Source organism: Anarhichas minor, unplaced genomic scaffold, assembly GCF_050575085.1.
Source record: "Anarhichas minor isolate MPS153535 unplaced genomic scaffold, ASM5057508v1 ptg000058l, whole genome shotgun sequence".
Lineage (NCBI taxonomy): Eukaryota > Metazoa > Chordata > Actinopteri > Perciformes > Anarhichadidae > Anarhichas > Anarhichas minor.
In genome coordinates this window covers 12,110,488-12,137,796 of record NW_027466504.1, presented here as the reverse complement: position 1 = coordinate 12,137,796, position 27,309 = coordinate 12,110,488, and the positions used below count along the sequence as shown (strand labels likewise).

Sequence of the window (27,309 nt, the reverse complement as noted above, 5' to 3'; positions counted from 1 at the left end):
TGTCCCTCTGTGCTTTCTATCTCTTTGTCTCAGATACATATTTTAAGAGGAGTGGGATGGACAGTTTGATCCTGGGGGCTGGTGACACTGAAGTCCTGGTGAGATGTCCTTTAGTGGCAACGAGAGCCAGTCTTCTCCGTCAACAACAGCTCCAACTCTGCCCTTCAGCAGCTCCACCTCTCCACATTCCCTACCATGGGAGGAGGGAAAAAACACTAATGAGTCTGTGCAGGAGTGGTTGGGGAATAAGACACTGTTCCTCTCAGACCTCGCTGTTCTCGCGCATGATGAGCAGTGCCCTATGTCTCCTGTCCTCACAGGGTGTCTAGTTGTGTGGTACAGCATGACAATGGTGCTGGGGCTGGTGGGGAACATCGGCCTCATCTGCATCATCGCCCGTCGCAGGGAAAAAGTCAATGTCACTGGCATTTTCATCTGCAACCTGTCATTCTCTGACATTCTAGTGTGTGTCTTCTGCCTCCCCTTTACTGTCATTTACACGCTAATGGACCATTGGGTGTTTGGGTCGCTGTTATGCCGGCTGGTGCCGTTCATCCAGTGTGCGTCTGTGACCGTGTCTGTGCTGTCTCTGGTGTTCATTGCTCTGGAAAGACATCAGCTCATCATTAACCCCTCTGGCTGGAAGCCAAGCATTTCTCAGGCCTACATTGTGGTGGTTCTCATTTGGATTCTGGCCTGCTTCACCTCCTCACCTTTCTTAGCCTTTCAGCTACTCACTAGTGAGCCCTACAATGTCATCCTGCCCCAGTCTCCGCTCCATCACCGAGTCTCTCCTCAGGCTTATCTCAATGCATCTCCACCTCAACCTGTTTACTACACATACAAAAACTCATCTGCGCTTCCAAATTCATACCACAGACTTTTTTCTTATGCCCCCGCTTCTCCACACATGGTGGCCTGTCTGGAGCACTGGCCTTCCCAGCAACACAGGCTTGCTTACACCACATGGCTCCTTCTGTTCCAGTACTGTGGTCCACTATTGTTGGTCCTGCTCTGTTATGTTAGAGTTTATGTGCGCCTTCGCCAACGCAAAGACATGCTGGACCGCGCCAGGACACCAGAGAGCCAGAGCATGACTCACAGCCGCCGGATCAACATCATGCTGGTCGCCCTCATCACAGCCTTTGCTCTTTGCTGGCTGCCGCTCACCATCTTCAATGTGGTGTCAGACTGGAACCAGGAGGCTCTGCCCATCTGCCATCACAACCTGCTGTTCTCCCTCTGCCACCTGCTGGCCATGTCGTCAACCTGCATTAACCCCATCATCTATGGCTTCTTAAACTCCAACTTTCGGCAGGAGGTGAGAGAGGTTCTCCTGCACTGCCGCTGCAGTCAGCTAGAGGAAGAGTGTGAGCGTTTCCCCATGTCCACTGTGCACATGGAAGTGTCCCACATCTCCGTGCCTATTAGCTGCAGGAGCAACTCTTTAATATTACAACCTGAAGGATCCTGCTGTAGTAGGATATAGTCACATAAACTGTAAAGACTAACTTCTGCTGTTTGTTCTACATTTTAATGACAGTAGCCTACAATAGCTTTGACATTGACTTAAAGTGCAACATTTTTATCAGTGGTCTGAAGTGAAGTGTGCTGTACAATGTTGGTTTATCTTATTCTGCTGTAGAAAAAAGGAGTGCGTTAATGTAAAAAACAAAACAGTTTCTAAAGAAAGTGTCATCATTTCAAACTAATCTTTGCTGTGTCCCTATTAGACGCTTCATACTAACTGTATACAGTATTTCATAAAGTAAACCGCTTTTTTTGAAGAAAGTGTCCATGATTTTATTTCCATTTTATACGAACAGGAACTGATCAAAAGTGTCCCCCGTTGGACGTCAATTAAACTGTGACTTAGGAGAGCTACTGCCCTACCACGATCATCAAAACACCAAAATGAGGCCTCCAGTGGAATTCCAGAGATGGAAGTTGTTCTCGAGGCTTGTGGTGAAGCAAAGAACTATTAAGAAACTTTTGTATGTTGTTTTTTGTAGTGCTTCTGTTTTATTTCTTACATTTTATTTGTTCTTTTGTATATATGACATGTGTGCAGTGAATTAATGTGTAATTTTTGTGATTAATGTGACTCATAAAGGTAAGGTAGATGTAACAGTTTATAACAGTGTTAAAATATAAATTTGCTTTAGATGAGTTGAATAAATAAATAAATAATACCAAATGTGTTTACACTTGGCTTTTAATTGAATTTAAATTCTGTGTGACTCAGGCCAATGTAGCCATCTATATATGCCTGGTTTAATAATAAAATCTTCCAAAACATTGTCGCTATCCAACCTGTTAAGACTGTCAAATGCATATTGTTTACTGTGTGTTGTATATTGTTTGACTTGTCTGAGGCAGTCTGTGTCTGCAAAGACAATCAGATGTCTGTTGAGGTAATTATAGTTTTTTTTTACATATTTTTGAGTAATGATGACAAGGACAACCAATTAACACCAGGCTGTGTTTGATGGTTCACATTGACTTAATAATTTGTTGTTTTTAAAAACACGAGTACCACCTGAACACCAAAGTATTTGAAAAGGTTACCTGAATTATTGGCATGGAACCATATTCAACAAGGCCAACCTCAATCCAGGACAGTGGTGTCTGCTTGAGGTTACACGGTTTCAGTGCATTTGACATATTCCTCACTCAGCTCTGTGCTTTTCGTGTAAAATGTCACCTGAAACTTTGGTTTAAATGTGTGACAAGAGTTTGTTGAACATGGAAAATAGGCTACACATCATTGTCCTATGAACTTTTGACTTGAATACGTCACTCCAAGCTTGGGCTGAATCTAAATTTAGGGCCACACATCATAAAACTACTTGATGAATAAGGCCTATAATATAAATATTTTCCACCACTTTTAATCGTAAATTAAGTATTACTTTTTACATAATAGTGTGGTTGTCTATCAAGATAGAAGTAGCAAAAATACTCCTGAAAGTCTCGTTTGTTCACGGTCGAGGTTTAAAGTAGACTTCTAAAGCGCCCTTCTCAAGGATGCTACCTTGTTCCCTTCACCATTGCATCTCGGCTGGAAGTGACGTTTGTTACCTATCAGCCAATGATGGCCCATGTCCCAGAATGCATTGCATCACAAACTGCACGCGCGAACAATGTACATTGCATTTAGGTATTTTTGGAATCTTGCGCAAGTTAAACCTCACTGTCACATAAAGTAAGTGCGCGGTAAATACTGTTGCTATCTATGTTCATGCCTTTGTCCTGCTAATAGTCAAAAATACGTGAAATACGTATGTCACTATATTACGGAAGTATTAGCCACACCAGCGTAATGCTAAGACAAAAACAAGTTTGTTAGCTCGCTAATTTAGCAACGAGACGTAGCGAAAACTAACGGAAAACAGTATCAACATTACTTGTATTTGATAGGTAATATATTTAGATATCTAACGATGTCTAATGTGTGCTTTAAATAATGAACGTTTCAGTTACTAACGTCATATAGGCTGTCTATAGTTAAACCATACGTTTGATAACGTCAATTGATTCACGATGTAAAGCTACGTAGCTAACGTTAGGTTGTGTAGTTAGCAAATGTTAAAACCAGTGTCAGTCATTGGGTTTACAGCAGACCACTGTACCTAAATAATGTGTTTTAATGATGCAGGTAGAGGTCGGTAGACACAAAAACATAGTTATTTAATGGCGAGTGTTCATACACGCCAGTACGTCCAGTACTGTGCCATTAACGCTACAAGTTGAAACATGTAACTTAGCTCACAGTCGTTAGTCAATAAGTTATTGGTAGAGTGACAGTAAGTATCTTCTCCCCTCGGGAGCAAAACAATCTGCTTCTCAAATGTGATGAGTTGCTTGTAAATCTCATATCTTTAAGATATGATAACTATATCAAAGAAAAATATATCAGTATTACTATTTGTGGCTGATGGTCAGACAATGTCAACAGTGTCACTTTTGGCTGTGGTTACTTTTGGGTATTGGCCATACTTATTACACTTGTAAGACTAATTCGGATAATCAAATCTATAATTAACAGAATGACTAAAGTAAAAATAATCCAGAGTTGCAACCCTGACCGTTACACTGATTGACTGTCAGGTTATTTTTTTCTGTTGTTGACCCCAATTGGTTTGTTCAGCATGATTAACTACGGGGGTCACAAAGATGTTCTTCAAACTCAAGAAGTGTCTTCATTGGTTTTGTGTAGGTGAAGCTAAAGAGACCAGTAATGACCACAAGCGACAATGGGTTCAGTTCTTAAAGGTATTGCACATCATCTTAGTTTTACTGCAGTTAATCTAATTCGAAGTTGAACTTAATTGTTTTTGTTGTACGTTTATGACTCTGTTCAATACATTTGCAGATGTCGTTGTCTACGTTGATGTGTGGTCATCAGACAAAATGGCAAACTATTCGAAACCGTTCGTTCAGCAACTGCAAGAAATGGGAGCTCAGGTGAGACTGCGAGGCACATTTATACACATTTGGACACTATTGCGTGCCATTGTGCACTTTGCAATGTCTAAATGCCTTTGTGTTTTCCAGGTATCAAAAACATTCAATAAACAAGTCACACATGTAGTCTTCAACAACGGTCACCCGGCCACATGGAGGAAAGCCAAGAAAAGTGACGTGAGGCTGGTCTCTGTTCTCTGGGTCGGCAGGTATGAAGGAAACAGAGAGAGCTTCAAAGATACTGTGATATTTATACTGTATTGTCATGAAGTGTTACATGATGTTGTTGTCAACCATTATTTGAACATTAATGGGGCTTATTTTTGGTAAAATGATGTCCAGATGTTACGATGACGGTGTCCGCGTGGATGAGGAGTTGTATCCGGCCTTTAATGACGAAAGCAATCCTATGTTGAAGAACAAGAGAGTGAGTTGAGTCAAGCTTTGTCTTTGAAAGTATTCAAACATGCGTTTATTTTCCTCTCATTCAAAACTTATTTTTTGTGTTTGGTTCACGTAGCATCGCTGCATGCAGCCAAAAGATTCTCCCGAGAGGACGCCTGAAAACGACAGACGCATGAGGAAAAAATTAGATAAGATGATGAAAGACCTAGTTCCAAAACAACCTCTCAGTAAGAGATTATTACACTTTTAGAAACTTTTAAAAGATCATTTTTAAATGACAAACTACATCCTTTTGATTTGCTTTTACCCACAGTTACAGATGTGTCGTCGCCCATCATTATTGATGAGGAGAATGGAATAGTCTATAGCCCTGCATTGAAACGATCAGATTACATGGCACAGCGTTTGAAAGACATGAAAGAGAAACGGGAAAACCTCTCACTCACAGGTAGGAGCAGCAGCAGCAGTTGTACCGGCTGATGAACTGACAAATGGAAAACCCCAGAAACTCACATCTGTATTTTCTGTCTCTCAGCTTCACAAATGGTTGAATCCTGCTCACCCACTGGGCTGAATCCGTGTCTTGGGAGCACACCAACCGTCCTCAAATTAATGTGTAAGGACATTTTGGTGTTACTAATGAATGGAAAATGGTATTGTTGTGTTGAAATCCAAGATAGCACTTGTACTTTGGTAAGAGCTTCTTGAAGTTGAGTCTCTGTTCTTGTACACTGCCAAACAAAGACAATCAACAGAAAGTAGCTAAACAATGCACAATATCCTTATTTATTTATTTATTTTATGTGTATAGATGACAAGTCGGATGATGATTCCAGTCCTTCTGTTGCTGAACCTGCTTACTCGCCTGATAAAGAAGAAGGGAGAATGCAAGTTGACGTTACTGACCATGACCATCCCGAACAGCGCCACAAGCCGTGGCTCTCACCCTGCCACGATGTGCCAAAACAGATCTCAAGTCATGTGGAATGTGAAGACTTCAAGGACGAAGACGCGACGAGACTAAAAAAGTCTAGAAGGACCTCAGTCAGAAAAAAGCCAGTAGAGAAACACAAGTCCGTAGGTTCATTAGAAAGTCCGTCGAAGGATAGGAGGTCTGGCAACAGCAAGAGCTTTCATGAAGAAAAAAGGCAATCGGAGATAAAATCCTCGAGTCCGTCACCTCACAAAACTGAAAAGGGAAAAATGAAAGCCGCTAAATCCTTTACAGAGACTAAGACACATCTTTGTTCTGACGCTGCCTCTAGCTGCCTCTCATCACCGGCCGCATTAGGTGATGGTGCAGCTAAACTGTCAAAAGAAAGTACTTCCCCATTACAGAGAACAACGAAACAAGCCAGGCCGTCCCTGTCTGCCTTGGTACGATCCTTCACGATATCCAGCGACTCTAGAAGTCTTCCCTCGGGTTCCACTGACGGAGACGATAATGTGTTCGAGGACTATTTCTCCCCGGCCAACCACCACCCGAAATCAAAAAGACCGTTGCCTAATCTACCCGTGGAGAGAGACATTCAGATTCCTTTTGAGCTGGACTCTGTCCCACAGAAGAGAAAACTAAGAACAAGTGAAAGCATTGGATCTGAAACTAAGAAAAATAAAAAGAAGATACTAGAAACAAGTCGGCCCTCTGACGCAAGCAGTAAGCCAATAAGTCACCCACAACAGGACGTTAAAGAACCTCTGCCCGCATCGGAGAGTCCAAGTAGCGATGTTACACTCGTGGCTAAAAGGCGAAGACAGAGCACCTTGCCCTTCATGAGCTCCAGCACGACCTCATGCGATACCGTGACACAGAGACGAGCGTCTACATCGGTACGGCCAACAGCGTCAACAGAGGCCGACACTGTATCGGAGGAAAACTCTGTGAATGTCACTTCTCATACCTTGGAAAGTGAGTAGTCGGGCTAGAACGTGTGTATCAATGATTTCCTCTATCGTCGTCACTGTGAACTGAACAAAACTAATAATTACTTAATGTTGTTTGAACATTCACAGTGGTGGGTGTTTGTGAATTGTGTCTGTAATCTTTGGGTTATGCGTGTGGTTTCAAAAGGTTTTGTAACGTAATTATTATTTCATGGAATTACGGATTTAGTCCAGCTCATTTTCTAAAGATTTATTTACTGGATGTCACATTTTAAAGAGAAGAATAAAGAGAAAACTTCACTCTAAATAAATGAGGCCTTTTTCTATGAATATACTTATAATATTCTGTATGTGTTTGTTTGTCTTTTCAAGAGTTTGAGACATGTTCTCCCCTTATGTCTCTGTGTTTCCTCCAACAATCGAAAGACGTGCGAGTTAGTTGAAATGAAGCTTTATGTGTGTTTGTTAGTCAGTATGTGACGGACTGGAACTATACGTAGTTATGAAACTGGAGACAGTTAGCGATGGAAAATCAGCCCTGAATATGTCAACGGGTCATTATTGAAATCTAAGACTTTAAAAAAACGTTACTGATGTAAAAGAAGCTTATCGCATCAGAACACATGAATAACTGAGATTTAGTGTTCAAACAACCCGTCAAATGAGCCACGGACATATTTAACATCTCATCAAAAACATGTTTATCTTGAAAAGCACGAGACCTGAGAATGTGTGAGTCAGCAGTTATTCTTTGAAATAATGGAAAGATTTGAATATGTTTAATTCCTAATAAACTGAAGTGAGTAGTCTGTTAATTATCTGGTAGTGAAGTGGTTTAAAAATGTGCATTTTACTGTTTTCAGCCAGGTGTAATGAAGAGATGAGAGATCAACACACACACACACAGAGTGCCTGCTGTGTGATAGCTTGAGTGACACACCCCCCCACTGTCTTCAATTGTTGTTCTTGTTTTCAGATGCTGGAGGAGGAAATGAATGTACAGTTGCAGCTGCTTTAACAGAGCTCCCGTCTGAAGGCGAAGAAGAAAATGACAATAAGCAAGTCAGCTTGAGTCTTCAGAACATGGTTAACCAAACAAAGGTAAGAAGACACCGTGGCTGTTTTTAATCTCTAGTGTACATTCTGATGATTGATGTTTTTGCACTGAATCATAACGTTTTCCTAACAAAATTGTATTGATGTACAATTCCTTAAGTGTGGGACTGCAAAAACTGGATGATCTGAGTATTAAGCTTACTGATTCATTAAATATACGGTTTTAATTAAATATCTCACATTTAGTCATTTAAATACTTTTGTCCACTGTTGTGCAGATAGTTCACTTTGACACAGAGACAAATTGTTTTGTGTTCTTCACCCTTTCTCAATGTACTTGAGTTTGTACTTTATTTATCCTCAGACTCTACTGCAGCTGCAGAATTTGACAAAATTCCTGACGTTCATGGTTTTCTGTAATATAGGAAGTCCGGGAAGTAAACCAAACATCGGTAGCGTGTCGTTCCTTTTGAAGTATTTCCTCCGTAAGGTCACACACTTCCAGAGCTGGAGGCGGTTGACGCAGCTAGTCGAGAGGTTCTGTCTGGTCCCGAGGGTTTCCTGTGTTTTTGCCTCTCTGTGATGGTGGCGTACGACTTCCTCGCTTGTGAAATGCACCTGGGCTCTGTTTTCGTTACGCCGGTAACCTCAGCAAGCTGTAGCTGAAAAAAAAAAGCCAAACATGACGTCGTCTCCCCCGAGGGATCCGTCACGGGTCGACTTTATTGTAGCCTGATTACAGAGATGACGGTAGTTGTTGTGTAGCTCTCTAAAGGTCCTGATGAAAGATTCATGTTCAAATGTATCAGTGAACACATTCATCCAAACTGTTGGAGGTCAGCCTGCATGGCTCACTGGTCTTTGAAAGTGCAGCTGGTGAGCAACGACTTTGGGTGAATACAGATCAAATGTGCTGAAGCCATTGAGATTGTTAGAGTAAAAAATGATAATGCATTAAATGCAAATATTAACAGAATTATTTAGGCTGATTTTGTTCATTTTTAGCGGCATGTTATTCCCCATCACGCTCCTCTTTTCATCTCTCTACTGTGAATCCTCTCAACCTAATTAGGATTTATTTAAAAAGTATCAACTTACGCAAAGATGATGGTTCGAAGGTAAACTCTGTGTTTTTCACAAATCCTTTTAAGCGTAAGATTCTTTCAGTAATAGCCAAGAGTCAGAAGAAGCATGTTAACTGATATGAGTAATACTGTAAGTGCCCGTGGTATTTTTCAATTATTGCTCTTCAGTTGTTACAAGTGGTTATCTGGTATTTCTTTTACGCATAACTGTTTTTTTTAAATTGCCTCTCACAGCTTCAGCTGACCTCCATCTTTGCAGAGACCAAGGTTCCTCATCTCTCTCTTAGAGTTGTCTGAGTGGCATCATTTTCATTTTGCGCAGAGTAGCAGCAATCACTCGTACAGTGAAGCATTTCCTTCATTTGTGCTCAGAGGCCGTGCTGCAGTTCACACCAGCTCTTTGTCAGAGGCTCATTATGTCCCCAACTCATTTTTCAATGTTTTTTTGTGCTGCTGCCAGAACACGTCCACTGCGTGAGATAAGCCAAAGTCCCCTTTGAGGAACCTGTAGAATAGCCGCCCATGTTTTGAGTTGTTTGACTGAGTTTGAAAGACCCCAAAATGAGCGGATTGAGCTGAAGTGTTAGAGGAGAACATTAACAAAGTAAAATATCAAAACATTTTTCCTTTTTTTGAAGAAAACTTCTGTCAGGACAGCCGAGTGAGCTGATGGTAACCACCTCAATGTGATGGTGGTGTGGGAGGCACTGTTGGGCCGTTTTGGCACCGCTGTGTGCAGAAGGCCTTAACCCCTGGCCTCCAGCTGGGGGGCCAGATATCAGTATATAACAGTGTGGCGGGAAAGCCCCAGGGGTCCCGTCTGTAGCCGCTGCTCAGGTGTTTGTGTCGATGATGCTGTTATGGGGCCAAAGTACCAGGCTGGACGGGCCACAGTCGTCAGGTTACAAAGTTACAGTTCCGCTTCGGTGGCTCTGAATATGTTTTTCTCTCCACTCGTGGCCTTGGTGTTTGATTTCCTTTTTGGTCTCTACGCAACTATACATCCGGCAGGGTTGTTGAAAGTGCACGGCCTGTTTGGCTGGTGAATAATCATACTTACACCCAAAAGAAACATACATGCATTACATTCCCCAGTGTTCTTCATTAATAGATACTGTATTAGTGGCTGCTTTAAAGTATAGATCTGTTTTACATAGAGTTTCTGTGATTTTAACTCCTACAAACACAAGCCGAGAAACAAATCTAGCCAAATCTGAGCTCTATAGCTGTTTACTTGTTTACCAAATATGTGGATATTGTGGAACCAGACAATGGGAACATAACAGACTCATCTATCATAGACAAGTGCATAAGGGTTTCATTTGATTTCACTTCCAGCTTTGTCTAGTTGCTTTACAGTTGGATAATCTTTACACCATATATCGTATGGTGTTCCTGATCGTTAAGTAAAGAAAACTTTGTTTAAGAACATGTGTTATCCTGTCATAAGTGTATTTATCTTTGTTTCAGGCGATGAGAACATTGGTCATGACAAGCATGCCCACTGAGTAAGTCCAAACATTTAAAACGGTTGGTCTCAAGATAAATGCCATAGATTGCAGTTTGAACACATTGGTGAGGAAGCTGGTTAAAAAGACGTCTTGTTTAAGCCTTTGTGTTGGATGCTTTGTGCTCTACTCGCCTCTCGTAGGAAGCAGCACACGTTGGCTCAGGTGGTGACGACACTCGGTGGTTTTTCAATCGTTGACCGAGTGTGTGAGAGCACGACTCACGTGGTGTCCGGGGGTCACCGGCGGACTCTCAATATTCTGCTGGGCGTCGCCCGTGGCTGCTGGATCCTGTCATTTGAATGGGTGTGTGTAGTTTGTGTGAGCTTCGAAGCCATGACATGATACTATTAAAAAAGATAATGAAGTGTCTTACTGTCGTTTATTTACATTTGTCCGGAGTAGATCCTGTGGTGTTTGGAGCAAAGGCAGTGGATTCCAGAGGAGCCGTATGAGCTTTCAGACCACTTTCCTGCAGCACAGGTGAGTACTAGTTCTACTTCAGTAGTACAAGAGAAGTACCCAACACACAAGTACTACCAGCAGTAACCTTCGCTGTACACCTCATTATGTTTTCCATTAGTGCAAACAATCACATACATTTTTAACTTTAAAATTTAAGTTTTACGATTCAATTTTTTTCTGTGTATCAATCGTACACTATAAATTATACTTGCGATGCCGCTTTTTGACACTAAAAGCTCGTAAAACCAAAGCGGAGGAAGTTGGACGGGAACCTATTACTTTTCATTGCCAGTCATCCATTTTCAGTTGGCTTGTTTTTCCTGAAGCTTCCTGCGTGAACTGTGAATGTTGCTTCTTCCTCAACTCGTCATTCATGAATCTCCGTCGGCTCCTGCTGACGCGAGGACAGACGTGGGGTATAAATGCAGACAAACGTCAACACATTTCCTCGTTTAATGGCATAATGGTTTTTCTAGTGAGACACAAAGTATTTTTTATGTCCCCACGGCCGTCTATCATTCCTTCGCTCTTACTGCGCATCACATGCTTCCTTCTTTTATCTAGTTTCTGGACCCTGTTGCCTTCAGTTGTATTAATTATAGAAACTACTGTTTAAACAGAGACTTTTCACAGTGCCTCTGTTCAAATACTGATGCCTGACCTCAGTAAGATTAAAAGACTAACACCTACATGTTACATGAGGCCAATGTTTGAGGCAGTTTTTCCATTTTTAGCTTTAACTCAACAACATGGAAAATGTTACAAACCAATGATCAGGACTGATTTATAGCTGTATTGTACTGTTCCTTGATTTGTCAAGTATTTAGCTCGCAGAATTAGCCAAAAAACCAGACATTCCCATGTGCCGATTTTATCCGTAAACAACCCCAAATTGACTGTCACAACACATCTCAGCATCGCTCTATAACATTACAGAAACTGTGATAAAAGATGTTATCCACATTGTTAGCTCTTAAATGTGTTGTTAAACTGTGATTAGTGACCTAAAAAGCAACAACAAGAAATGCAACTTTTGAGCATTTAGATTTTTTATTTTGTACTTTGCTGTAGTCGTTGCTGGAGTGCTCTGGCAGTGCATCCACCAGGCTGTGCAGTGTTACAGTAAAGAACAGGGCTGTTAGAGTCGAGGCTTACGTCTTAAGCCCTCTGCCTTGTGGTTGTGTTTAATATTCAACTTCAGGTACATAACAGCTGGTAGAGCATTACAGGCAAGCACGTAGCTTCCTACAGATTTATCATACATTTTGCTTGTTGAAGCTTCAAAAGAAACATAAATAAAGAAATACATTCCCAAAATACTGCAGAAAGAGATTCGTCAGGTGTCAGCATGTGGAAAGCTACTGCAGAATTATATTAAAAGAATTCCTACTCGTGTGAATGTGCAATGAAATCGTTAACTAGCCAGGACTCGAATTTCCCTCATATATAATGTTAAATATAAAACTTAAAAATCTACATATAAATTAAACAACAAATGTACATTCCCGGGAGAAGAAAAACATCTTTAGAGAAACACTTTCTGTGGCATTTTTTAACATTTGCATTTAACAAAAACATAATGACTTTGAGTAGTTTTCTGCATGTTGTACCATAGTCTCCTTTCTTTACAATGACATAAGAAGCTATTATTCAAAACATGGATGGTTACATGGATGATTGAACTAAAATAAAATCTTTAAATAAATCTTCTGTGTGACTAGCTAGATGTTCTTTCCCCAATGTAATTACTATACCTCTAGTAATCTATACATACCATAGGCATACATATGTTCCACACGTAACATTTGATTCAAATTATGAAACATAAAAATGCAAAAAATATGTTTTTTAAAAGGTATGTAAAATATGTTCATGAAGTGCTTTGGTTTATATTTTGGTCTCGTTTGTCGGGCGGATGTCCTCCCCACTTAGTTTACTCTGAGAGTGACGGTTCAAAGGGAACCTGAGAAGTCTGCCGGTCTGAACATCACTGTGGTGGACTTCAGTGAGTAGCCCGAGCCCTTCCAGTAGTACCATTTGATTCCATTGAAGCGATTTGAGTTCTGGCCTTGCTGGTAATACATCCCATTCAAATTGGACGGACCGCAGGCATCAAACCACCAACCTGGAGCATGAAAGCAAACATAAACGTCTGTGTTGTTAAAGAGGATACTGCATGCAGCCCTGTGTAGGACAGGGATGGTGTTTGAGGTCTTTTCTACAGTATGATATCCTGAAAACATTCACTCTTTCATACGTGACTCGTTTCATGGTCACAGGGCAAAGCTATAGAAAGAAATCAAATATTACATAAACCATCTTAACTTAATCTTTTGGCAAACTCCAACTAAAACAAATTCAAATAGTAGAAGCTCCGAGGTAAAAACTAGCTGTAACATCTACTCCACATATAAAGAGTAGTTGAGATTCCAAAGAGCAAATGAGCATTAAATACATATTTTCAAGCTATAACAGCGGCTATTTGGCTTCTCTGTAATGAAAAGCATTAATGCACTATTCAATTTGCACTTTTACACTCGTAGCTGTAACTCAGTCCTTGGCAGGGCCTCACAAGAGCAGCCCACACTCTCCTGTACGTGTGGTGGGGTTAAGGCAATTCACGTTCGGCAGCATCTAATTGGATGTGACTGTAAAATTGCTACTGCTCTTATGTAGAGCTGTTGTCACTTATTGTGGACACACACACACGCTAAGTTGTCATCAGTGTGTGCTGGGAAGAGACCGACTGATAACTTGGTTTATTTCTTTAAGACTCTGGATTTAGTGTTTTGCTCGGCAGTAATAACTGGGCTGTCATACGTAGTCCATAGGATAATTCAAAGCAGGCAGCTTCATATTTGTAATGGCAGATCCTGCTTTCCTCTTTTTTACTGGGTCAGTGCCACTCGGTCACGGTTGTGCATAATGTGCACATGGAGTCGTCCGTCCCCCCCCCCCCCGTCCCCCCGTGAGGGGTCTCTCATGGGAAGAAAGGGAGCGGGTTAGAGTCTTCATGCCTTCGTGCTCACTTGGCAGACCTCAATGCAGAGGGAGACAAACTTCTGGCAGCGGAGTCACTTTCAAGGGACCGGAGGAGAGAGGGAAAATCTCTGTTCCCAGGCTATTAATGTCAGCCATTGTAGGGGCTGAATTCCCCAATGAGTTGATCAGTGATTAACTCGGAGCTAATTGTGCCCTTTGACCCGGCCACAAAAGTACGGGAGCCCTTAAAATGCTCTTGAAGGTTTTTGGGCCAAGATTAGGGTGGGTGGGAATGTCTTCCACACTCTGATATTTTGTATTTTCCTGACGAGCACAAATATTCAAAAGCACAAGGTATTTACAAAACTGTCTTTCTTACCCCCCGTTGTCAGTTGTGAACATTTGCAAACACATTTGTCGTTGTCTGCATCCTTTGTACTGAAATCACTTCCTGGCTGCCCGATGCTGCTTATTTTGCCTGCTGTTCCACTGAAGCCTTTAAGGTGTATCCTGTAGAGTGGGAAAGGAAGAATGAAGAAAGAGGAGGAGGAAGTCTGCGATCGGTGTTCCTCAAAAGGCAACGTCTGACTCACTTCTACCGCTCGGCCGTAGCTTCACTAGCACTGGGTCTCTGTTAACTGGGTCGGTGGTTCGGCTTTGTTCTCTTTGGGATTTCATACGTTGTCGTGCTGTTTTTTATTTTTATGCTGAAGAATTCACACTGTGCTTATTGTGCAGCTTCTTTGCAGGCGTTATGTGGAATTACTGAGCCAACTAACCAGAGACCTAATTGGTCATAGTCAAGTAGACTTAAGACTTGAAAAGAACTGTGTTGAATCGGAGCGTTTCAAGGTCCGTTTGTCAAATTCAAAGGAAAGTATCCATTCCACTCCTGAAATCAGCTTCAGAAAAGCAAACACTTCTGGAGGTTGTGTTATTGCCAAAGAGGTGCAGGCCAAATGTTAGACATCCAAGACATTTGATGTATTTCCTATTTTTCAAACACTGACCTGTTTTATTACATTGTCTTTGGGCTGATGCCAGTATGTCAGTATCAGGAAGCAGACAGTCGTGTACAGCAAAGAACCTTCCAGAGGAATTTCTATAATGTCTTTTGATTTTTTTTAAAAAGAAGTCAACATTTAAGACCGTGAGCTTGTTTTCTCTGAAGTAGGTTTCAGGTGATAAACGTATGCGTGATACGGTCCAAGAACACTGTCGGAATACTTGCACGTTAGCGCTGGGACTTAACAAGAGCAAAGTCAGTGTGTCCATTAACATGGTCTCATCCTCACTGTAGAGATTTAGCCTGATAAGCAATTGTTTCACTTCATTATTCCATCTATAATAATTGCTTAAAAACCCAGATGTGGGTGCTGATTCAGAAGTATCGGTTAGTAGAACAAGTTGTATGATTAGATAGTTACAGCCATTATGTTTTATCTCTGGGAAATATATCCATGAATGAAATAAATGGCCATGACACGACACGAGTTCTTCTAAAGATGGTGCTTCAGAGATACTTTTTATTTGCTCAAGAACGTGCCTCGTTACTATTGCCTCTGAATGTTGTTGCCAACATAATTGTTAATTCCTTCATAATAATTTGAAGGCTTTGAGTTTCGAGGCCGTGCTTTAGTTACGCTCCTTGACATTTGGCACCAGTTCTTGGTATGTGTTCAGGATCGCAGACTTCAAAAGCACCGTTGTAAGAGAGACACATTATTTGCCGATGGGCTTCTTTGCCTTTCATTACTTGAGCTGTAAAATATTAGCTTGAAACCAAAATGTTCAGTAATTGCCAGCGAGCATCTGACACACTTGCTTCTTTGATGTTTGTCGGTACAACGTACCTGTAATTTTGTGCTTCACTTTCGAGGGAAAACTGGTCGTATTGTGAGAATCCAGAGTTTCCTTCCCAGTCACTCAGCTGGATCCTTAGTTTGTAGGACTGTTGAATCGTCAGTCTGGAGACAAACTCATTCCCTAACCAGAATTCACCTGAAGGCTCTCCAAACCCCTGAAACGACACAAAAGAAATGTAATTAAACCTTGTTGAACCCCTGCAGGAGGGGTTTGTAGGTTGCTTTTGCCATTAGCAAAACAGCAAACAGACAGGACCACTGTGCACATTTCTTAGCTATTACACTGAATGTTTTTCTCCCCTGAAACTAAAATCAGAATTATTTTTGGGAATTATCTCGACCGCGTTTTGATTACAGATTTTAAGCACAGTTTCAGATGCAGGAATATTAGATGCACTGTGATTTAATCTGGTGCTTGAAATGTGGCAAATGATAGTGATTTCAGAATGTTGGGGGGGCCTTGCTGGCATCATTGACAAGCAGATGGTGATCTCTGAGGATGTCTGTGTTTGTAGTCTTGCAGAGCAGAATCACCAGGCCTCTAAAACACTCAGTCGATGGCTGAAACCAGATCTGCTCCTTGTTTTGTGCATTAGTAATGAAAACCGTCGCCTGGGTTGTATTTTTTTTTAAGGGAAGAATTTCTTCCCGATTGCTTTTACCTTTCTGTACTCCTGCCACGTTCGGTGAAAGTCAACATGGCCGTCAAAGCGTTTTTGTAGCACGGTCCACCCGCCTCCTTCTGTTTCCATGTCACAGAAAGCCTTTAAACACAAAGGGGGAAAAAAGGAGTTGCTGCAGTTAATACTTCAAAATGAATGCTCTGTAAAGAATTCATCCTCATTTATAATTTGACAATGCCGTCGTATTTGAGTTGGTCCAAACAAATGTTACGTTGTCAGGAAGAGATACAGAACAGAAGTCCAAGTCTGAAAAGTTTCTAAGGAGATCACAGTTTTAGCTCAAGCATGCACGACATTAATGGAAGTCTGAGAACATTTTAATTCAACTACCCCGCCTTCAAACACTGAGCACTTTCCAGAGTTTTAATTACAAAGGTTGTGTAAGTCAGTGCATGCTCAGTCTGAGTCACTCTAACAGAATCCCTTTACCTTAACCTCTACCGTAGTGTTGGGTAGCGTGAGGGTGTAGACTCCGCTCTGGGTGTTTCCTGACTTGAAGACGGCGGCGCAGTCCATGAAGGTGGTCGGAGTGTCCTGCATCATGACAGTTTTGCTCTCTGCGGAACAAATCATCCTTGTTAATTTGACACCACACGATTGTACGGCATTTAACTGTCCTCCTTTTGATAAGTTCACATCCTCTGAGGGAGAAAAAGAAGGTCACATTCATTGCATCGGTGTTGCTGCTTTTGAAGTGAGGCACGCGGTAATTAAAGTTAGGTGACCTTTTCTTTTGTGCAATCCAATACAATAGCACAACGGCTTAAAAACAAATCAAACAGGCTGCATTTGTTGCACAGATATAAAAGTTAACGGTGCGTGAAAGAGGTCGAGATGAGCTGAAGTGCAGACTCGCCTCGAGCTGAGCTGTCGGAGATGGTGTGGATGAGGTTGTTCACGGTGTCCAGCAGCTCCTGCTGCTGACGCTGCAGCACGGTGTTGTTGGAGGAGACTCGGAGCAGCTGCTGCTCCAACTCGCCGATGACGGCCGTCTGCCGTAGTATAAGAGCCCGAAGCTGCTCTTTGTCATCTCGAAGCATCTTCAGCTCCACCTGCCTCTGCTGCTCCATCTCATCCACCTTTTTCTCCAGAAAGCTGCGGAGAAGCACGTTCAGCGAGCCGTGTCAGCACGAAACTTTACTTTGTGGCCCTGAAAAAGTTGGTATTAGCAATCGATGTCCTCACCTGTTTTTGTCATTCAGCTTGCTGATGTCATTCGTTTGGACAATCAGTTGTTTTTCCAACTTGTTGGTCGACAGGGAATTTTCAAGCAGTTGACGCTCGAGTCGAGTTGTTTGACGAATAACCTTAAAACAAAAGGAGGTGAAGCAGTGGAAGTCGGGCGGTGTCCAAGAGATACCTTCAAAAAATCTTCCATTCATCCATCAGTAGATTTTTTAATTCTCCAGACTATGATATTTCACACTTTTTACAAGATCCTCCAACTATCCCATTTGTTTCTCCACACTGCCCAGCATGGCCCCAAGTGTAACTCACGACTGCAAACAGGTGGTGTTCTACAGTTGACATTTTACTTTGAAAGTAGGCAGTTGCAGCTTACATTTCTCAATTTTGATGTTTAATACAGTATGCAAATGGTATGTGACTTAAAGCAAATTAGAAAAAAGAAAGTAAAAAAAGCATGTGACCTATGAGAAGGTAGCAATAAACAACATGTATATAGAAATCCTAAAAATAGTTTGCCTTGTCAACAGGCAAACTCTTCTCTTAGTGGATCGAGTTCAATACGAGCCCTGTTTGCACCTCCGGAGTGAACAAACAGACAATTTGCAAAATGGAAAAGTTGGACTGGAAAGAACGACCAATTTCCAACACAGCAGACATACCTTAACAAGGGAAACCTAGTTTCACAGACGGACGTATTGAACTAAGCTCTGGGGTTGGGGACCTTGCCTCTGATTTCCCAGTTAGGAGGAACTGAACTCAGCAAAAAGCAGCTTGTTTACATGGATCCTAGCTGTGTGTCTCCAGTGGAGCTGTTGATGCCTTTTAACAGACGGATGTGTGATTGTGACAAACTGATAGACCCTTTCTGTGGGAATACCAATGTGCTAATAACAGGAAATGCTGTACAGTTGGCTCACATAAGGTCACTGACGCGTAGCCACAATAATAAACTGACGCAGTCAAGCCTGTTTTTCCCTCTGCTTATTGTTTTGAACATTATTTAATGCAGCGTATCGCTGAGCACACTTTGGCTTGAGCTTATTAATATATTCATGTCATTAAAAACAACTCGCACCGCTTTTTCTTAGTAATATATTCTGCTGCCTGCTATGCGTGCATGTCTGTGTGATTAAAGCCTCACCTGCGCCTCCACATTGGTCAGTTTCCTCGTCTGCTCTACGGTCTGACTCAGCAGGTTTGTTCCAATTTCGATCATCGTAGCTGTGTGGTTGTGTACAGCGGTCTGCTGGAGATGGACCATGTCTTGCTTCATGCCGTCCTGTATGTAGTTCTCCAGCTGCAGCACAGATAAAGACACTTAGCATCATTAACCAGTGGCTTTCGTAGCGCATGCACAATCCTGTATCACATTCAGAGGTAGTCCACAGGTTGGCAGCTGGATGCTTCTGTATTGTAACACAGCTGTTTGTTGCTTGAGCTCTTGGGCAACCTCCGTTGTCCTTGTCACTTGTTCAGATTCACCCTTTGTTGGTTCAAGGACTCACATTCATCGTGCTCTGAATGGAGAGCATTTAACACCATTGAGAGCGAAGTACTGGCAGTTCATGATGACGGACATACTGTGTGTTATTATTGAGTGTGTAGCCATGCTTCTTAAAGGAAGTCGAGAAAGAATGCACGTAGTAGAAACCTTGTTATATTTCATTATTGTATTATTTTACTTGCCGATTACACACCAGCTGTACGATCTTATTGAATTTGTTAACCATCCCCATGTCTCCACTGTCTCCACGTGATATAACAATGGTATTATCGATTTGAAAAATCTGCATTGCTATCACATTTCCACTACTTTTATGCTATTCCTGCAAGAGAATCTGCATTTTGCAACCTATTTAATAGATTGATGGTGCTGTATTAGAGATGTATGATGAAGCACCATTGTTCCATTACTTACGGGGAGCTATGAGGACAAAGGTGAATAACGCTATCGCATGACAAGGGGGTTTTAACATGTGGTGTCAAATATGTTGAAGCTTCTTTAAACTCATTTACGAGCAGTTGTTGGTCCTGGAGGTCAAAAAGTGGAAATTTCTAAGACGTTATGTTTTCTTCACAAAGTAATTTATTAAGCTATTAATATCAACTTGCTTTAAGATGATACAAAGCATTTACACGTATGATGTCACCGTGTTTGTATCAAACCTCTCAATCATAGGAGTAATACAATGAGCACGGTTGCCCTCAGGGTGGGAAAAGGTCAGTGTTTCATCTTTACACCATTTGTCCGTATCTACCTTACAGTATTGCCAAATTTAGACCGAGACCAATCATTAAGTTATTTCCTGCACGGTGTTCCTGAGTGGCAATCAGGTCACACGACTCGTAAACAGGATGGAAGTGTTGAGTGAGGAGTTACATCCTTCATGACAGTGTGACACGTGTGTGCAAGTGGAAACCAGAGAGTCAGTGAAATATCTCCAACATCTACAGTAGGTTTTGCATAATCACTTCTGTTATTTACTCGTCAGTCAGCAATGCAACCCCAAACAGACAATTTGATTACTACTATTGTGAAAAATACAAATATCATCGGCAATCAGGGCTGATTTTGTTTGTCTTCCTTTCACGACGTCCAGTTTGTTTATGTTCTTGGAGACACAGAGGGATGTGCGGTAGGTGGGAGGCTGTCATTTGAAATATTGGCAGGATGTCCCATTTACAGTCAGTGATCCAATCAGCTGTTTACTTTGTGCGCCTCAAATCAATCAAGCCACTCCTGTAAAAGAGGTGAATAACCTCTGAGTAAAGTTCTATATCATTCTACTATCAATCCGTCTATTTCCTTAACCTGCTTATTCCTATGTAAGTTCATAGTGCTGACACCTTTAACAGCAGGGAGTGGCTGCATTTTACCCTATGTATGCACTCTATTATTTTAACACACTGTTATATCATTTTTAATAAATCAAGGAGGAAGGTGAAGGAAACAACAGAAGAAGCTGCTGGAGTCCTCCTCCATTTACACTAACAGCTCCTGTTTGTTGCTACTGCAACATTTTTGTTGACGCATCATTTACCAGCGATGCTTCTGTGTCTGTAAGAAATGTGTAACCTGTCACTACACCAGACTTGCTGTTGGACTTTGTAAAATGTTCACTTGTGTCGCAAGCAGGCTTTGATTTGTGAGGCAGCACTTGCGCTTTTGTGCCCTCTGAGCTCTCCTGTGGACCAGATCAGAGCTGGCTTCATGTTACCAGACGGGAGCCGTGGGGATCAAGCTGTGAGGCGTCTCTTGTCCCGTCTGGCCCGTCTTGTATAGTTCTGATCAGTAATCACACTCTGAAGAGGGAGAAGAGACAAGAGGCCCGGTCACTGCTTTCACTCGCACAAGTAATGGCTCAGCAAACTGAAAGGGAAGTATGCATCCCTCGTGTGAACACCTGTGTTGAGTCTTTGTCAGTCGTCAGACCCATTCTGTCCTCAATGACAGTGTCCCACTCATGTCAGTAAGGCACTTAACACAGAGCTAGTGGTTTAGTATGAGCCTGAATAATTCGCCCATCACATTAAACAAAAGCAGCAGTTCCTTGAATTTTGGTTGAGTCAGAAAAAAATAATTTCTCTTCATTGTGGTTGTTAAAATGTGCCGATGTTCCACATGCTGAAGTATATTAGATAATTACACACGTTTTAGGTGGAAATCTGGTCAATGTTACATTCAAATTATACATCATGCTCCTTACTACCTTCTTTCCATTTCAGAAAATTGGAAAGGAAGTACGAGTGTCTCCGGTGACACCTGTGTAGAGGAAGTGTAGCTCGTCAGCACATTTTGTCCTCCTACACATTACAATGGCCTGTCTCAGATAACTAAATCGACTTCATCTTCCTTTCCTCTGAAAGCCGTCCCTCTGATTTCACTGCAAGTCCCCGATATCGCAAACTAATGTGACACAACTTTACCTTCAGCAGCCACTGTGTGTTGTTCTCCATGATGGTCTCCAGTTGTTCCAGCCTGTGAGCCGACTCCTCGTTGTCCTCCGGTCCATCTTTTTGAACTGCATAGTTGCTGCTCTGGCTTTGGCAGTTTTCCTGCTCCGGCAGCAGAAAGGTGTAGCTGCACGGCCCGTTTTGGATCTGATATTGTCTCTTAGCCACAGCACTGTATCCTGTCCCCAGACCGAGGCAGAAGCTTAAAACCAGTAAGTCTACATGCAGCATCTTCATAGTGGAGTTATTTACCCCAAACAATAAAGTTAGTACAATTCTAAGTCCTTGGATTTGTAGGTTGTCTTAAGCGTCTGCCTGGATGTCTTTCTCCGGCAGCATCCAAGTGTAAACAATCCTCTTGAGAGTCTGCAGATTCCTTTTATTCCCTCTCAGTGGTAGTGTGTCATTCCCTTTCAGGTTAACTGTGCCAGACTGCATGTGCTCGCTTTTCATCAAGCCCCCCGACCACTTGTTTGAGCTGCCCATGGCCCCTCTGATTAGCTAACTGTGAGTTTAAACCACTCCCCCCCCCCCCCCACCCCCCCACCCTCTCACTGCTGTGAAGAGCAGTGAAGTGGAGATTCCTTTCAGTACGCACTCACTTAACAACACAGAGGAGCAGATGCACAAAACTACACACGTTCCACTATATCCTCTGTGATACCCACAGCTACTCAGGATGCAGCTGTGATAGTAGCGGTGTCCATCCCATTCATTGAAAAATGTCTCCCGGCCCACGACAAACACACACACACACTTGCATCTTTGAACGGGAGATTCAAAGGAGAAATTCATTCACTACAAATATTTTTGTTCTTATCAGATGCTTAATCCCCAGAAATCTACTGATTATCCATTTTCTTATAGAGTTTTTCTTATTTCCTCTGTTTATTTCACACGTTCAAAATGTTATAAAACAATCCACAATTCCCAGATCCTCCTTCGGGTCTCAGGGTCCTTAAAGTCGCCACTTGCTGATCTCTGACCGCAAAATAGTCTTTTCTCTGCTTCATGGTAGATTCATACATGAAATGTACTGAGTCATAAGTGTAATCATTCAGATGGTTCAGATCAGAAAAGCCGTTTCTTTGATTACTCTGACAAAAAAACAAGCTATCTGTAAGTGTAGGCTACCCTGTTAGATGTCAGCTTTTTAGTATGGGTGTTTTCTGCATCCTGTCCCAAGTTTCTACACTCACGGAGGAACTACTTCACATTCAATGTTAAGTGTGTCCCTAAGTGTAAATACTCTATCCTATCCTAACCCTATCCTGCACGACATAAATGGGAAGTTCAGGGTCTTTTAGCCTAACTGCAGGATTTTGTTTTGTGGCTGAAATGTGTCTGAGGGCTGTGATGTCACGGTGGGGGAACAGACTGCAGGTGTGTGATGCAGGAAAGGCATTGATATAGGAGGATGTTTTGTCCTATACTGCAGGAATGTGTGTCTACCACAGACGCTTCACTCCCCCTCACAGTACAATCTCTGATCTTTAACAGTCTGCCGAATAACTGTAGATATACTGTGCTTTATATTGTGTACTGCGTAGTCATTTAGCTTTGGCAGAGACACATTTTAGTGTCAACTGCACCATTTTTCCTTTTTTCTTTTTTGCCAGGAAAGGCTCAGAATTGCGCTCTGCAGTTGGATAGAAATACTGAAACAGAATTGTAGGAAGTTGGCTGATGTCATACACGCTGTATAAGGGAAATGCAACATATTTAAAGAACATTACCAAAGAGGAAGGACTCGCCGTCATTCCAAAAACATTGACTTTTTTCAGGTGTTCAGGCTGAATCACTAAAAACTTGAATGGTTCTTGAACTCACAGAGGGAGAAATAAAGCGCACAATGAACATGTTCTCATGCTACGAGCCGACGATGTGACTGTACTTCATTATGCGCGGCCGTTCATTTAGTCTGGCCTGGTATTGGTCGTTACAGAGCTTCACAAGCTATCTGCCTCTCTGCAGACTGTGCACAAGAAAAATGTAACTGCATTAACGGCTGCAAAGACATTGATTAGGTTGTCAGAGTACGGTGGTGGAATTTTCCATGTGAACAATGAATATATTTTTGCTGGCAGTTTACAATGCAACTCATCCACGTTGTAACAATTTCCAGAGTGTTTTCTAGAGAAAGCTTGTTACCACTGCCATCTAGGACCCGTCCTCTGGAGATTTGAAAAATTCAGCACGGCAATAGTGACAAAGTGATACAGACGAATATCCAATACAGAGATATGAGGGTCATGAAAAATGTATCTTTAATGCAGCAGTATTAAATTAAATGTCTGCAAATCCAAACAGCTGTTGAACACAACTCAAAGTATATGTTGTAGCTATTTATACTTTCTACAACTTCTCTGTATGTGTGTATGTACAGTATATCTAGTCAAATTGATCAAACCACTTGGTCTTGCTGTCTTTTTCATGTTGCCCTTTCTCTCCTATAGTTGTACCGCCCCTGTTGTCACATAGTAGACCTTACACATGGTCTTCAATCATTCCCTTTAAAGTGCACAGTGTGGGTTAATCTAAAGCTGACCCCGTCTCTGGACCCTCTGACCAATCCCCGATTACTCCACGCAAAGTGAAACCTGTGTGAACATTGACAAAAGCTACCGCTTGTTTCCTGGCATTCAACTTTCGAATAGAGCAGATTGTCCCCTTCAGTTTAGCAAGTGACCCTTGCTGGATACACAGAGCAGGCCCGCAGTGAGAGCTCAGAGCATCACTCAGCAAACCCAAGAAGAAACACAATCTCAAAGAGATTCACATGCTCTCGTTCAGACAGACTGATGATACTCTGGGAACGATGTGGGCCGCCGAAATCAAACCGGGCACGTAGGACGTCGTCAAAGCTCACCTCAGTGCCACTCAGAGTTCAACAGTGTCTGAGGTTAATGTGATTCTAATTTGTAGTTTTATCAATTTGAAAATATGAGGCTTCCTTGAAGTTAATTGAAATATGCTGAATAGTTTGTTTGACTGTAATAAAGTGTAGTAAGTTCAGCAATGACCTAGACATGTTTACTCATACAGCTAATTGCTCTTTAAATTGGCTTTATTAGTATATTTAGTCTTGCAGCAGAGGCTGTTTTTCTTATGCCTCAAAGCCAAATTCTCCCAGCTTCTGCTGTGTCTCTAGCAGCCACCTTCAGGCCGCTTTCAGTAGTGAATCACAGTTTCAAATGTATCGCTGTGATGATTTACAAATTAAGTTCTTGTGGGTTAAAGTGAATAATACTTTCATCAGGGAAAGAACACATTAATTGACTTCAATATGTCGAGTCGGTGGTCCACGGTCTGTATTATTGTGATGTTTATGAGAGACGATACCCGTGACTCATGTGAGATACACCCTTGAAACATGTGAGTTTTAATTTTAACCCTTGATTCACCAGAACTACAACAGAGGAAAGTTTCTTGAAAACCTAAACACACGATGAATGCTGGGAAGTATGGCAATCACTAAACAATGTGTAGGAACAAACTGGTGTTTGAGGAGTTTAGTGAACAATCTGAAGGATGTTAATTCAATAATTCAGTGCAAGTCACACAACATGAACTCAATATTGTAAGTTCTTAAAGCCCTACGTACCCGTAGTCCACCACACAGGTGTTTTCAGGTATGATGCCGGATTAGACCTTTTCTCTGGACTGTGTGTTGTACATACTGTTCTGTACTTGACTGACAGCTCCATCACTCTGCAGTTAGCTTTGTTGCGCTGGTAAGACGGGACTATTTAAACCATTATCAACTGGAGACATTTTGACATGTCACTGTCGGAAAATTACAGGTGTGAATAATAAAATAGTTGAATTGCTTCAGTTTCAGGGTCCTAGTATTGCGCATGCTGTCACGCTGTCACGGCTTACTGGGACACTCCAATAGAACAGAGCCATCGTTAATGTTATTAGCACCAACACCTGTGCTTTTCCTACTAATACAAGTCAAACTGTATGCACAGACCAATGCCTGTTGGTATTAACTCATAGAGTTTGTGACCACCCAGCTTCAACCTGACTGGAGGTCTAATTAATCTCAGTAATTGAAAACACCTGAGTCGTCCCAGCCAAGAAATAGTCTGGCACATAAAACAGCTAATTACTGTTTTTACACAGACAGTGTGTTAATGAGTGAGTTTTAGAGGTGCTGTTAGGGTGATTTTTTTTTTTTTTAACCTTTATATTGAACCAAGCTTCCCGCAGTTTCCGATTCTTATGCTAAGCTAAGCTAATCGTCTTCTGGCCGAATTTAGCATAGAGATATAAGAGTGGCATCCGTCTTCTCATCTAACTCCAGGCAAGAAGAGCAAAAAAGTGTATTTTCCAAAATGTTAAACTATTCCCTTAACATTTCTGTAAACTGGGACATCATGAGTTATCATGAGTTTGTTTTTAAAAGACATTTTTCAGATGATCTTATACGGAAGCATGTTGAGCTGTTGTCGGTCCTTCTGAACATGAACAGCTTCTGTGTCGCTGTGTCCTGAATGCACCTCGCTGAAGACTGATCGTTAACTGTCGGTTTTCTCATCCCAGATCTGTCGTCTTCAGAGGCACCTGTCTGCCGGGGAACACCAGCAGGACCTGTTCCAAGACCAGCCAGCCATGTTTGTGTCCCAGCACTCCCAGCCACCCACTCAGAGTCTGGTGGAGCTGATCCAGCTCTGTGGAGGAACGGTCTGCAAATCTGTACGACAGGCAGGGATCTGCATCGGGACGTACAGCGGCAGGAGACCAGAGGGGAGCAGGGTCCTGTCTGAGCAGTGGGTGCTGGGTGAGAGAGATTTCCTGCCAATCTCTGTGTTAAATGATAAATTCCTTTATTATGTCACTATTAATTATTTCTCTCGTTTCTTTGTGATTTTATTTCAGATAGTATCATGCATTTGAAGCGGCTGTCATATGACAACTACCACGTGGAGTGAAAGCTGTGAAGTTTAGTTTTAATAATTTTATGTTGAACAGTGCCTGGTCACAGACCCTCAGTTTCTAACTTACAGTCTTCCTGTTGTGGACCTGTCAGCTGGTCACTTCTGAGGACTATCAACAACAAGCTAAGTTACTGTAAAACAAGCAAAACTGCTCTAACAGTGCATGTCGATCCATTATTGTTTTAATTGTTAGTAGTAACCACTACACTAATGGTGTGAATTAACAAGACATTAGAGTGAACTTTGAGAATGTTTTCATTTATAACAATGTGATTTTAAAGATACTTGCTGAGCCAGTTTAACATGTACATGAAGATAACATACTGTATCCGTATATAGTTTTGTGGTGCCATTATTAATAAATACTTTGGTTTTTGATCGTGGGTTTTCTTAATTTTCAGTTTTCCAGGTTTTATTGAAATTGAATTGTAGAGAGATTACTTTGACTGTCTGAAATTTCTTCACAACCATGAAATTAATGAAGCACCGTTTCGAGAATATCAACTTGGTTTTGAAAATGACAGCTCGGTGGTTTGATGGATCAATCTGTCAAAAGTGTTGTCGGAGACCACTCGGCAGTGTCACTGGGTGATAGATGACAAACAAACAAGCTGATGTATCACAGCTTGTACTGTCATACAGTAACACATTAACTCTAATACTATACTTTAAATGTACATTATTCACACATACCATAGTTACTATTTCTAAAGTATGTAATACATGCATAATGCGTGTTGTATGTTAGGTTCATAAAGTATAATGGAAAAAAGTATATAGTATAATAGTAGGTGAAGAAATTAGTTTTTAGCTTTAACATTTAC

At 41.7% G+C, this 27,309-nt stretch overlaps 3 protein-coding genes across 5 annotated transcripts; 2 read left to right on the top strand and 1 right to left on the bottom strand.

The window, feature by feature from the left end:
* Positions 1–103: 103 nt before the first annotated feature.
* Positions 104–1,489, top strand: LOC142933189 (neuropeptide Y receptor type 4-2-like). The gene has a single exon (XM_076077329.1). The coding sequence runs from the start codon at positions 104–106 to the stop codon at positions 1,487–1,489; it is 1,386 nt and encodes a 461-aa protein (XP_075933444.1).
* Positions 1,490–3,098: 1,609 nt separating this feature from the next.
* mcph1 (microcephalin 1) lies at positions 3,099–26,863 on the top strand. Of its 3 annotated transcripts, none has more exons than XM_076076710.1 (15): positions 3,099–3,205; positions 4,220–4,275; positions 4,376–4,467; positions 4,558–4,676; positions 4,810–4,894; positions 4,988–5,099; positions 5,186–5,320; positions 5,408–5,488; positions 5,684–6,781; positions 7,733–7,857; positions 10,368–10,405; positions 10,549–10,711; positions 10,811–10,888; positions 26,091–26,328; positions 26,431–26,863. In XM_076076710.1, exons 2-15 carry the CDS (start codon positions 4,257–4,259, stop codon positions 26,442–26,444), a joined length of 2,397 nt encoding a protein of 798 aa, XP_075932825.1. In that variant the 5' UTR covers positions 3,099–3,205; positions 4,220–4,256; the 3' UTR covers positions 26,445–26,863. The 3 variants fall into 3 exon arrangements, with proteins under 3 accessions (XP_075932825.1, XP_075932824.1, XP_075932826.1); XM_076076709.1 differs by having other exon boundaries at positions 26,427–26,863; XM_076076711.1 differs by lacking the exons at positions 10,368–10,405; positions 10,549–10,711 and having other exon boundaries at positions 26,427–26,863.
* On the bottom strand, positions 11,908–21,998 carry angpt2a (angiopoietin 2a). Its single transcript, XM_076076719.1, has 9 exons — positions 21,516–21,998; positions 18,730–18,885; positions 17,586–17,707; positions 17,257–17,495; positions 16,830–16,957; positions 16,380–16,481; positions 15,706–15,872; positions 14,232–14,362; positions 11,908–12,995 (listed from the first exon to the last, which is right to left on the bottom strand). The coding sequence occupies exons 1-9, from the start codon at positions 21,777–21,779 to the stop codon at positions 12,823–12,825; spliced, it is 1,482 nt and encodes a 493-aa protein (XP_075932834.1). The 5' UTR covers positions 21,780–21,998; the 3' UTR covers positions 11,908–12,822.
* Positions 26,864–27,309: the final 446 nt, after the last annotated feature.

Coding starts and splice junctions, on each gene's coding strand:
- mcph1 (XM_076076709.1), top strand. Junction 4,468..4,557: donor TGCAAGAAATGGGAGCTCAG/GTGAGACTGCGA, acceptor TGTGTTTTCCAG/GTATCAAAAACATTCAATAA. Junction 6,782..7,732: donor CACTTCTCATACCTTGGAAA/GTGAGTAGTCGG, acceptor TCTTGTTTTCAG/ATGCTGGAGGAGGAAATGAA.
- LOC142933189 (XM_076077329.1), top strand. CDS start 104: ATGTCCTTTAGTGGCAACGAGAGCCAGTCTTCTCCGTCAACAACAGCT.
- angpt2a (XM_076076719.1), bottom strand. CDS start 21,779: ATGAAGATGCTGCATGTAGACTTACTGGTTTTAAGCTTCTGCCTCGGT. Junction 17,708..18,729: donor TGACCAATGTGGAGGCGCAG/GTGAGGCTTTAA, acceptor TTTTGTTTTAAG/GTTATTCGTCAAACAACTCG. Junction 17,496..17,585: donor AAGCTGAATGACAAAAACAG/GTGAGGACATCG, acceptor GCTTCTCCGCAG/CTTTCTGGAGAAAAAGGTGG.